General features: G+C 45.4%; 1 protein-coding gene across 1 annotated transcript in view; it reads left to right on the top strand.

Moving 5' to 3' along the window:
• cckbra (cholecystokinin B receptor a) overlaps positions 1–13,545 on the top strand; it is a gene marked incomplete at both ends in the record, with an annotated part of 243,643 nt that overhangs the window by 189,253 nt on the left and 40,845 nt on the right. Inside the window, one exon of the mRNA XM_084312716.1 lies at positions 13,318–13,445. Coding sequence (XP_084168842.1) covers positions 13,318–13,445 — 128 coding nt within the window. The remainder of the gene's footprint in view (positions 1–13,317; positions 13,446–13,545) is intronic.

Consider the following 13,545-nt stretch of genomic DNA (forward strand, 5'->3'; position numbering starts at 1 on the left):
AAATACAATTAAATATATATATATAAATAAATATACATATTCGGTTTAATCTGATCCTTCACAACAGTTTGATATCAAACTCTTCATTAAGTCCAAGAGGGGCCATAATCTATAGGATATGTATGTGGTAGGTTTCTCTCCGGCACTTTGGCGACCCCTAGTGGCTCGGATGTGCATATTTTGTAATACAATATATATATCGAATTGAAGGCTTATTTGTTGCCTGTCGAAAGTGACAGAATCCGACAAAATCCGTTCAGAGGTTCTCGAGTTACATGCCGGTATTTGAGGCTTGTGCAAAGTACACAGTATTGCGCAAAATACCACTCCAGACTCTTGGGGCTCTAGTTCTTTTTGTTTTTTATTGATCTTTTTCCCCCTCCTTTTTCCTCAGATTTTCTCCCATCCCAATGTTAGTCGTTATGCCAATTCCCAATCCCCTTCCTGGTCGCTGCGCACTTACCCCCCACAGTCGGTCTGGGAGAGTGGAGGCTATCACGTGCTTCCTCCGACACACGTCTCAACCGCTTCTTTTCACCTGGCAGCGCGGATTCTCACTGAGAGGGCGTAGCGTGTGGAAGGATCACACTATCCCACTTAGATCCTATCCGCGCTTAGCAGGCGCCCCGACCGAACTGTAGGAGTCGCTGTTTACAATGACCCGGACCCACCCCGCCAGCTTCTCCCACCCTCTAATACTGCCAATTGTATTAGTGTGAACGGCCAGCCAAGCTGGTGACAACCCCGGAGCTGTGAGCTGGATTCGGTGGTGACGAACGCAATCTCCCCTACGCCACCTGACCGCCCATGGGGGCTCTAGTTCTGTCAATCATTTGGCGATCTCGAAAATGATTGTGGAGGGTTGTAGCCAATGAGGGCTTTCCAATGATACCCCACCTGGGGATGAATCTAAAAAACAAAAAAAAACTAACGAGCGAAAACAGGAAGAGAAAAACAGCCGAATGAATTGAAGTCTATGAGAAAACTGAGTTCTTCTTTTGTACACAGTTTACAAAAATCACTCCTAAATACTCATTTCTGAATGGATATTTATGAAATTTGGACATGTACTACATGAAAAACTGCCACTGATCTCGTTCAGTACCTTCTTGAGATCATGTGTACAAAAAATCGAAGGAAATTAATAAAGGGAAGATGATTAGCTTGACGAAAATCTGAAAATGACTAAAACCTTTAAAACCTTTAAAAAATCACTGAAAGAGGAACTGCTTAAATCATATCTCTAATTAAAATTATAACTTAGGAATACAATTGTCTGTATTATGTATCTCTGTTATATGTCAGTTAGTAGGTAGGTGTGTAAATGTACCCACGTTGTATTGATTTTGTTTTGTTTTGTTTTTTGTTTATTGTTTTGTTGTTTATATTCTGTTTATATCTGTGTTCAGGCTCCCTCCAAAAGCTTTAAATAGCTTCTTGGGAGACCTGGCACATGCACACAATTTGCGACATTGTTATATCACATGAGGATACTCACATGTGTGTGTGTGTGTGTGTGTGTGAATAAATTCATTCATTCATTCATTCATTCATTCATTCATTCATTAATTCATTCATTAAATTAAACAGAAGGTTTTGTAGATACAGCACTGAATTCTCCCATCTGGACCAATGCAATTTGAAATATTATTATACAATATAGAATATCAGGCTTATAAATTACCTTATTATAGCCAATTCGGACATTTATGGATTGTGGCAATATTATCATGTCATTATAGATCTGTGTTGAAATACATTTATTCTATCATACATATTCGACTAGTTTAATATAGGTCAACTAGCACAGCTCAGACACTAGGAGACAGTCTGCATTTTGTACACATGATCTCAAGAAGGTACTAAACGAGATCAGTGGCAGTTTTTCATGTCTGGTCATTTTTAGCATGGTGTTATTCACTGTCAAAGATGCAAATAAAAATCATAATTCATATTCTCCTTTGTTTCATCACAATTTAAGCAAGCCTAGTAATAGACACAATATTTCTGACACTGGGAATACATTCACTGAGGTCCATAGATGTCCCTAGATACCAAGAATATGCAAATATCCTTGTAGAGGTAGAGCAATATAGGCAGATTTTCAGAAAATAGGGCTCCGGGCTTAAGAGGTTAAGTATTGTAATGAAGTACAATTCCTCAAGTACTTTACACCCCTGCATTTAAGTGATATTTTAATTACAGATACCCCAGTAATAACATTACAATTTAATTAAATAAAATGAGGCCTGGGTCGTGCCTTCCTCCCGGCCACCGGCAATGACTTATCAGCCAAATGGAAAGACATATTCCAAATGCTATTTATTAGGGGTGTAACGATGCATCGATGCATCGAAATGCATCGTTCCTAATGTGACGATTCAACTGCATCGATTTGAAAATGTTAGAATCGATTAGAATCTAAATTAAAAATAATAATAATAATATTTTTTTTTAATGTTTTTTTCGTGTGTGTATTGTTTTCATTGACCTATAGTCCATTCATGCTTGAGTGAATCAGTTCCCCCAGCCACATTTGTGTATTCAAATTTTTTTGGGGAATTAACTGATTAACTAACTACGCGTTGCCTGAAGAATCGTAATCGAATTTAATCGTTGTGACTTGTGAGGTCACATCGTTACACCCCTACTATTTATAGGGTTTGACAATAATTACACTAATGTCGCTATTTTACAATTAATTATAATTAATTTCGGCTCATACCAAACACGTTGGTGTTGAAACTAATGCATGAAAGCTTATTTCCGTCTGTTGCCGTTTTCATATTCTACCGATTGGTGCCGTATACGCACGGTCTGAGCTGTGCGTAGATGTACGCACAATCTCAAGCAGACGTTCATATTGATAAATCCCACACTTTGCTTAGAAATTATCGTACGCACGGTTAATGCACATATCTGTGCGTACGCAGCATTGATAAATGAGGGCCCAGGTCCTCTCTCTCTCTTACATGAGGAGCCCTGGTCCTCTCTCTCTCAATTCAATTCAATTCAATTCAATTCAAGTGGCTTTATTGGCATGACGCAGCTCTCTTACACAAGGCTTACACAAGGCTCTCTCTCTCTCTCACTCCCTCTCTCTCTCTCTCTCTCTCTCTCTCTCTCTCTCTCTCTCTCTCTCTCTCTCTCTCACATTAGGCTCCCTGGTCCTCTCTCTCTATTTCTTACATGAGTATCTCTCTCTCTCTCACTCCCTATCTCTCTCTCTCTCTTACATGAGTCTCCCTGGTCCTCTCTCTCTCTCTTACACAAGGCGCTCTCTCTCTCTCTCTCTCTCTCTCTCTCTCTCTCTCTCTCTCTCTCTCTCTCTCTCTCTCTCTCTCTCTCTCTCTCTCTCTCTCTCTCTCTCTCTCTCTCGCTCTGTTGTAGTCCAGCACCTGTTCACTTTCCGGACGCCTTTTTACCAACATTCAAAGGGCATCAATCAGCGTGAGGATAATAATGCTTTTGGCCAACCGGAAGAGCTGCTGTCGCTGTTTGAAAGTGAGCTGAGAAATCAAAGGGTGTGTGTGTGCGTGTGTGTGTAGGAGGTTCAGAGGGTGTTGCCCATGTGGTTAATATGTCACAGACTGGACAGAGTGCTCTCCCTTCCGCCTTCCCTTTCATGTTCAAGTACACATTCTCTCAGTAGACACTGATGTTATATTTCAGGTCTGGACCTTTTTCCCCCCCTATCGGTCTGTTGTGAGGAGGACATGTGGAGGACATGTGGTGAATGTTCTGTTGTGAGGCCATGTGGTGATTGTTCTGTTGTGAGGACATTTTGGAAATAATTATTGTAAAAAACAGTTAACACTTTGGAAGCCACAGCGATATACGTGATGTGTTGTTAAAAGGCTGACGCTCTAAAATATAGGAATACGTGGCGTGTTTGCAGGGCTATAACTATATTCTATATTATAGCTATGGATACAATACTATGGCCCATTTGACATCGACTATCTATCGTCCAATATGTGAGAAATACTTTTTTCATCCATACATTCCCGTTTTATACCGTGGTGAATATGACTATAGTTTTAGAGTAATCCTGTCTAATCCCAGAAAACTACGCTATGCGGCAATCAATACGTGCAATTCATTAAAAACATTGACATTTCTTGCCTGTACACGCTATTATTTCAAAATCACATCTATATTATCAGTATTATGTTTCTTTTTTTTAAACTTTGGCCATTCCCCTGGCTCTTTTATACGTTTATCGCATTTATTCTGGTCAAGGATGACCGACAGAAACAGGCTGAAAGGGTTCAGATGGGGGGGAAGACACTCTGGGAAAGGCACGGCTGCCGTCCGGGATTCAAACTCGCTAAACCCCAGATCCGTGACGAGCACGGTTGTCCCCGGCGCTGAAATAGCGCTCGCGGTACGTGGTGAGCTACTGGAGCTCCCCCAGTATTATGTTTCATCATGAATTCATGAAAGGGTGGGGGGGGGGGGGGGGGGGCGTCGTTTTTTGATGCTTTGATCGTCACCAACGGCACACGTTGTGGAGTAAAATACACACATTATTGTGATCGAAGTGAAATCATGGTTGGATCACAGCAGGATTGATATCATATAGGCCTTACCTTCACTAGGATGTACCCTAAAAATAATATTCCAATTATCTGATCGCGAGTCCCACTATTGGTGTCGATCGTGTCGCCAACATAATCTGCCACACATCATGCACCAAGAGCAATTCATGCTTCTCAATCCGACCGTTATAACCGCCCCCCCTTGCCCGACCAATATAAATCCGACGGAGACTTTTGATCGACCCACAGGTCAAGATAATGTTTCAAAGGGTGCTCGATACTGCCACCTGGGTGGATGCAGCCGGTATTGCACTTTGGCATTCTCAGGATGATTCCCCATGTTAACCCAGATATCCGTGTCCCTGTAATGAATGGAAATATCGAATAAAAGAAATAACGATGAAAACCCTGGCGCTCAACGCAAGGCGAGATAACCCGACTATCATCGGGTCTGGCGTCCAAAGTGTTAAGTGGCCAAACAGCACGAATACCCCTGACATTTTCCCCATACCACCTAAATAACATTAACATTTCAGACTGCAATATCCATTTCCCTTTAACACATTGGGCACCAGCGGTTGAGCGTCAGACCGGAGATTTCTCGGGTTGGTAGTTTTTTCTTTTATTCGATATTTTTATTCATTACAGGTTCACGGACCTCGGTGTTACCATAGGAAATCATTCTGAGATCCGCAAAGTGCAATACCGGCCGCATCCTACTAGGTGGCAGTATCGCCAAACCATTTAAAACCTTATTTCTCACTGTGTGTTACATTGTATATGGTCCGGGTGGAGAATTTAGACGACGCCAAGTAAATCACTTCATCCGACCACTTTGAAACACATCTAGCACACTTGATCCATAAGTTGTGCCAAATTATGTCCCGGACCAGATGGACATCAATACTGGAAATCGCAATCAGACAATTGGAATATTCTTTTTGGAATAACCCCGATCAAAGGTAAGGACTATCTGACGTCAATTCCACCTTGATCCTACAATGATTTCATATCGATCCTGTTATGGTTTGAAACCGACCCCAACAGCACGGCACAGACAGGTAGTTCAGAGTTAGCCAAAGACTAGGGCGTATTTATTTCTGAAACAGGAATGAGCGAAATAACAGTAAGAACAACAAAGGGGAGAATGTTCTTGGCAGAGTTGTCTGCGGCTCTGCAGATCGTCCCGGTATTGAGATGGTGAAGCGGCGTAGCGCCACTGCCTCTGCGGCTCTGCAGCTACTCCAGGATCCAACTCGGGGAGGAACGGAGAGAGAGAGAGTGGTCAATAAACAAGCCAACGGAATACAGAGGCAGTCCAGTCCTCCTTAGCTGAGTCCAGTACAATCACACGTGACTTAATCTTCAGTGTTACCAACACACAAGTTTAGCTGAGTCCAGTACAAAACAAAAACGGCAAATCTTCAGTGTTATCCAAACACACAGAAAACAGAGAATCCAAAAGGTTCGTTCCAAAAACTCACCAAAGCGCAAATGCGCAAAGCGGGCAACGAGGCACAGCTCCAACGGATGATAGAGATACACAACAGCGGCGACTTCCATAGACGTCCTGAAGAAAAAACAGACGAGGTACAACAACGGGGGGAACAGGCAGTAGCAGTGGTAATCCAAAACGACCCGACAACGATTGACAGAAAGCCCCGAGTATATGAAGGGCTCTGGAGCGCTGATTACAAACAAACGACAGGTGTGTGACGGCAATTGGTAATTGACCTAGAAGCGTGTGGCGGCAATGAGCCAATCCTCCTCACAGTACCTTGAAGCGTGTGGCGGGAATGGACCAATCCTCACAGTACCCCCCCCTCCACGGGAGCCACCCGGCGACCCACCCGGCCTCGGCTTGCCCGGATGGGACCGAAGGAAGCCGGTGATCAGGGGCACTGGAGAGGGGGACAGAGACAGAGGCCCGGAAAGGGGGACCGGAGACGGGGACAGAGGACCGGTGAGGGAGGCTGGAGACGGGGACAGGGACCCGGTGATGGGGGCTGGAGACAGGGACAGGGAACCGGCGAGGGGGGCCGGAGATGGAGACAGGGGCCCGGTGAGGGGGCTGGAGACAGGGACACAAGGGGAACCCCGGGGCGAAGGACTGGACACCGCCTGAAGACACTGGGCATGACAGGAGGAGCTCCACCCCCTGATGGTGCCGGAGGACCAGGCGATGTGGGGCTCATGCAGCGCGAGCCAGGGCCGACCCAGGACTACCGGGACAAGAGGGGATCTGGTAATAAAAAACTGGAGTCTCTCAACGTGGTTACCAGCAACGGTGAGGAGGACAGGACAGGTGCGTTGAGTGATGTCAGCCAGGCGGTGATGATCCAGCGTGAAAACCTCCAAGGGCCTCTTGAGGTCCTCAAGTGGAATGTTGGCCCGGGTGGCAAACTCAACGTCCAGGAAACTCCCATCAGCACCAGAGTCAATGAGTGCACCCACCGTCGCCCGTTGGTCCGCCCAGGCTAGGATGACGCTCGTCAGACGGTTAGGTGGTGCACGGGTGTGGGAACAGGAAAAACGGCTCACCAGGATCTCCCGGGGTTCTGGCGAGCCTGGTCCTCTTGGCCGGGTAGGGCAATTGGAGATACGGTGTCCATCCCGGCCGCAGTAGAGACAAAGGCCGGACCAGAGCCTGGACTCCCGTTCGGCCGGGCTAAGGCCGGTGCGTCCCAGCTGCATGGGTTCCACTTCGGTCACAGCTCGGGAGGGAAAAAAACCACCAGTCACGGAGGGAGCAGGACGGTCAGCAGAACGGTCACGAGGACGGGGGGTCTGGGGAACGTCTGGGGGTCCCAGTCGTGCTCTCTCACGCCCTCTCTCCCGGAGGCGTCCGTCGATGCGGATAGCGAGGCTGATTAGGCCCTCGAGAGAATCGGGCTCCTCTTGGGTCGCGAGCTGGTCCCTTACAGTGTCGTTTAGCCCCTTCAGGAAGGTGAGATGAAGCGCCCGATCATTCCAACCGCTCTCGGTTGCGGCCAGTCTGAACTCCAGCGCGTAGTCGGTGACACTGCCACTGCCCTGCCGGAAGGTGCCCAGCCGAGATCCCGGGTCCTGGCCACGAGCTGGGTGGTGGAAAACCCTTCGGAGCTCTGCCACGAAGTCTGGGTAGGAGAAACAAAAATCGGCCCTCATAGACCACGAAGCAGTGACCCACTGTGCTGCTCGGCCTGTGAGCAGGTTAGTCATGTAAGCTACTTGGGCTCCCTCTGACGAAAATCGGCTGGGTTGATGAAGGAAAACCAACTCACATTGCATGATGAATGTGGCACAATCCTCGAAGTTACCCTCGAACAAACGTGGTTCGGAGAGACGGGGCTCCCGAGGTGCGAGGTCGGGAGGCGCGGGGTCTGCCGCGGCTGCGGGTGGTGACCTGGCTGAGACTCTTGGGACAGGTGGGGTTAAAAGCAGGGTGTTAAATGCTGCACTAAGAGCCTGTAGCTGGTGCAGAATAACAGCCAGCTGATTACCCTGGGTAGTCTGCTGGGTGGCCAGAGTGTCAAGGGCATCCAGAATAAGCTGGACCTGGGCCCGGAGGTCCTGCACAGCAGCCGCAGCCGCACCCAACTGTAGGCTGTGGTCGTTGGTCAACTCGATCTGGACCGCCAACGCTGCCCTAACTCTGTCTGTGTCGGCTGGGGTCGTCATGGTCGGGTCGTAATGTTATGGTTTGAAACCGACCCCAACAGCACGGCACAGACAGGTAGTTCAGAGTTAGCCAAAGACTAGGGCGTATTTATTTCTGAAACAGGAATGAGCGAAATAACAGTAAGAACAACAAAGGGGAGAATGTTCTTGGCAGAGTTGTCTGCGGCTCTGCAGATCGTCCCGGTATTGAGATGGTGAAGCGGCGTAGCGCCACTGCCTCTGCGGCTCTGCAGCTACTCCAGGATCCAACTCGGGGAGGAACGGAGAGAGAGAGAGTGGTCAATAAACAAGCCAACGGAATACAGAGGCAGTCCAGTCCTCCTTAGCTGAGTCCAGTATAATCACACGTGACTTAATCTTCAGTGTTACCAACACACAAGTTTAGCTGAGCCCAGTACAATCACACGTGACTTAATCTTCAGTGTTACCAACACACACGTTTAGCTGAGTCCAGTACAAAACAAAAACGGCAAATCTTCAGTGTTATCCAAACACACAGAAAACAGAGAATCCAAAAGGCTCGTTCCAAAAACTCACCAAAGCGCAAATGCGCAAAGTGTGCAACGAGGCACAGCTCCAACGGATGATAGAGATACACAACAGCGGCGACTTCCATAGACGTCCTGAAGAAAAAACAGACGAGGCACAACAACGGGGGAACAGGCAGTAGCAGTGGTAATCCAAAACGACCCGACAACGATTGACAGAAAGCCCCGAGTATATGAAGGGCTCTGGAGCGCTGATTACAAACAAACGACAGGTGCGTGATGGCAATTGGTAATTGACCTAGAAGCGTGTGACGGCAATGAGCCAATCCTCCTCACAGTACCTTGAAGCGTGTGGCGGGAATGGACCAATCCTCACAGATCCAGCTGATCAGCGTGTGTGGTGTTCAAAATGAATGCCGTTACTGGCTATCAAAGCATCAAAAAACGACCCCCCCCCCCCCCCTTTCATGCATTCATGATTAAAAATAATACCTATTATATACATTTGATTTGGAAATAGTAGCATGTCGAGGGATGAAACGCCAATGCTTTTAGTATAATTCACGTAGCGCCTTATAGCATTCAGCTGGTTGAAGTGGATCTAGGTAGCCAGCAGGCTGAATGCTCCGCGACGCTGAACTGCCTGGGCCGGTCTGTCTGTCGAAGACCGAGGGAACCGCGTCCGGCTTCAGCTGATTAGTGGTCTTCTGGACAAACATCCCACCCCAACAACATAATCCGAGGCAATGAAGTGTTCGCTGCAGATCCTCCTTCCCTGTCCAACAGGCTGGTCGCGCCGCCTGAGTGCAGCCAGCCCGAGCCAACATGTCAACAACACTGTTTTTTTCACTGGTAGTTTGTGGAAATTAACCAACTTTCCTCTCTCTCACATGGTAAAATTAGTTTGAACAGCCAGGAGCAATACAAACAGAACCACCGCGGTCCCGTTGTTTTGTAGGCAACATTTTATTTGCTGACTGACCCATTCAATATAGGCAGCTAACCAGAGTGTATACACCCAACCCCCGGCATGACGTCAGCCATGACGTCAGCAACAAAATGGCGGTGCCCATGTTGAAAACAGGGATATTATATTATATTTTTCAGACAAATAAGATAGATTTCACATTTGATTATAGAACCCTGTCTTACACAAGGTACACAACAAACAAACTAGGATCACATTGCTCACTGCTTCATCTCCACTTTAAAGTGAGGAAGGCACTTGCGTGGAGGGCTCTGAACGGCATGACCAGTGTGTGGAAATCCAACCTCCCCCGTCAAATCAAGCTCAACTTCTTTCATGCAACAGTTGAGTCTGTCCTTTTGTATGGCAGTGAATGCTGGACCTTGAAGCCCACCCTGCAGAAGTCCTTGGATGGGTGCTACACCAGAATGATGCGTGTGGTGCTCAACATCAACAGGGATGAGCATGTCACTAATGCAAATTTGTATGGGGGGGTGCTAAAGGTGAGCGATAAAGTGGCAGTCAGGAGAATGAGGCTGGCAGGTCACTGCCAGAGACACCATGAGATGCCAACCAGCAAACTTGTGCTGTGGGAACCAACACACGGGCATCGATCACGAGGACGTCCCACATTAACCTACGTGGACGTACTCAGGAGAGATGCGGGAACAGAAAGCACCAACGAGCTAGCCAGATGCATGGAGGATCGGGATGACTGGAAGCACCGATGGAGGGCCCGTCCGAGGATGACCTAGATAAGAGATAGTTAATGTGATCAATATTATTTGACAATTGATGCTTTTTGTTGGAAATTTCAGTCAGTGAGCTCATACTTTGAGCTCATTTTATAGTTAAAATGATTGAGACAGCGCAATCTTCTGTCTTTGTTGTGCATGAATGCGTGTGCTCACCACACGCGATACATGTGTCACTATTCTGGCAGTGGAGCTATTATAGTATTGTAATGAAAGGTCTGTTATTTAATGTTTGTGTAAAGGGCTATTTTAACTGTTGATGGGTAGTGCATCAGTAAAGTGAATATAATAATAATAATGCATTCTATTTATAAGGCGCCTTTCAAGGCACTCAAGGTCGCCGTACAACAATTTAAAAACATTCACAATCACAATCCATTAAAATATAAAAAATTTAAAAACTATAATATCAGACAAAATAAAATCAGACATATGCCTGCCTAAACAGGTGGGTTTTGAAGGTGGGTTTTAAATGGAATGATGGAGTCAATGTTCCTGATGTCGGGGGGGAGGGAGTTCCAGAGGCGAGGGGCAGAGCAGCTGAAGGCTCTTGACCCCATGGTGGACAGACGGGCTGGGGGGACGGTCAGGTTGATGGAGGAGGCAGACCTGAAGGACCGGGTGGGAATGTTGATGTGAAGGAGGTCGGACAGGTATGGAGGGGCGAGGTTGTGAATGGCCTTGAATGTATGGAGGAGGATCTTGTAGTCTATGCAGTGTTTAATGGGAAGCCAGTGTAGTTGGCGTAGGACGGGGGTGATGTGACTGATGACAGGGGTTCTGGTGATTATACGGGCAGCAGCGTTCTGGACCAGTTGGAGCTTATGGAGGAGTTTGTGGGGGAGACCAAAGAGAAGGGAATTGCAGTAATCTAAGCGGGAAGTGACGAGGGAGTGGACCAGGATTGCGGCGCTGTTGGGAGTGAGTGAAGGGCGGAGGCGGTTGATGTTGCGAAGGTGGAAGTAGGCGGACCGGATGGTGTTATTGATGTGGGAATGGAATGATAGGGTGCCAATATGGTATTGTGCTCTTGCTCTGTTTGAATAGGTGGAGAGAGTGGTTAAAGGGGAACTATTTTACTATTTATTTTACTATTTGGGCACTTTTACACAATTCCTGTGAGTTTATGGAACACCTCTGTAATTATATATTTTTTTTAATTCATTGTTTTGTATTTCTAATCAAGTACTCAAAAACAGCATTTTTCTACCTCAAGATCTCGAGCCGTTTTGAGCCTGGCCACCTAAACCACTGCGCCACGGCGCCGGCGCCGGAACATTATCATGCAGCGGTGTCTTTCTGACATCACAAATCATCACATTTTCAGATGACTCAGTTCAGTGAGGGTGAATATTGTGAGAGGAGAATTGGAAGAATGCGCCAATATGAGAATTAGAGACATAGATCATATTAATATAAGTCCACATAGCTAGGAAACAATGCTAAACACTGAAAAAGGCCATTTATAAGATAGTTCCCCTTTAACTGTATTATAATAGTAAATAGAAAAATATGTTGTGCTCTTGCTTTTTTCTTTTGAAGGTGGAGAGAGTAGCATTGCTAGTGCCACAACAGTTTTATTTGAGGTTCATAACAGTACATTGTACTAAGCAATTGTTGGCTCATTAGATTGTGATTCACATGCACTAAAATTCACCAGAATGCAGGAAATTAAGTCTTTGTAACTAAAATTTTTCCGGGTGGGGGACCCCCAGACCCCCCGCTTAAAAAGTGGCCTGATTGGGGCTATATTTCGCGCTATATCTCCCGGTATGAATTATTTCCCCAGTCCGGCCCTGTCCATAGCTATAATATAGAATATAGATATAGCCCTGCAAACACCGCCACGCATCCCTATCTCTTAGACTCAGAGCGTTGGCGCAGTAGGAACAAAGATGGGCTAGACCCGTGGCGTCCAATGAGTTAATGATTAAAGAAACTGGATGTGTTTCGTGAGTAAAGTCAAATGAGTACATGTGAGTACTCATATTACTGAGTAATGTTACATTTAGCAGGTCAATATGGCCATCTGTTGTTGCCTATTGGACTTTGCCATGTCATGATTATTTGCAACATATTTATTGTATGCTAAATGCAGAACCTTTTATTTTCTGGACACTATTTGTCATTTGGGGTATTTATTTGATTTAATAAACATACATTTGCATAAAGCAAAACAATATTTTAATGATAGCTCTAATATATATATGAATATACTTATAATATTGAAAAACAGCATATATGTTATTACTAGTGCTGTCAGGCAATTAAAATTAGTTATCTAATTAATTACAGGATTTGTAATGAATTAATCTAATTAATCGCATTTTAATCACATAACCATTTTACGCCTGATATTCTATATTCTATAATCATATTTCAAATGACATGTGCCCGGATGGCAGAATTCAGTACTGTATCTACAAAACCTTCTGTTTAATCATTTTCCCTTTATTCATTTGCTTAGATTTTTCAGGTCTGGTCAATTTTAGCATGGTGTTATTCACAGTCAAAGATAAACATTTTTATTGATATTCTCATTTGGTTCATTACAATTTACTCAAGCATAGTAACAGACACAGTATTTCTGACACTGGGAATACATTCCCTGAGATCAATAGATGTCCCTAGAATCAGATACCAAGAACATGCAAATGGACCATATTAAAAAAAAGTCTGTAAATGTGTATTCTACGTTCTTATGGGATGAATGAGATAAAAAAAAAAAGTGTAATTCATTTTGAGATAATTTTCATAACGCGATAATTTGCTGTGTAATTAATTAATCTAATTAACGCGATAAACTGACAGCCCTAGTTATTACTAACATTAACAATATTGTTAGATTGCTATTAGAAATGTCTTTATTTTAATTTTTTTTCTCTCTCTCTCTCTCTCTTCCTCAGGTACATGCTGCTGCTGGTCACTCTTTTCTTCATCCCAGGTGTGGTGATGATCGTGGCCTATGGCCTGATCTCCAGGGAGCTGTTTCGAGGCGTACAGTTCGAGCTGAGCCAGAACAAAGAGGCCACCGGTAAGAGTTACAAGATGAGAACAGCCCTGTCTCACTTTGACACCAACACTATAAACTAGAAGAAGAATGGCGCTGCCACATCCGGCTGCCTATCTGTTCG

The sequence above is a fragment of the Notolepis coatsorum genome (assembly GCF_963971535.1).
Source record: "Notolepis coatsorum genome assembly, chromosome: 1".
Taxonomy (NCBI): domain Eukaryota; kingdom Metazoa; phylum Chordata; class Actinopteri; order Aulopiformes; family Paralepididae; genus Notolepis; species Notolepis coatsorum.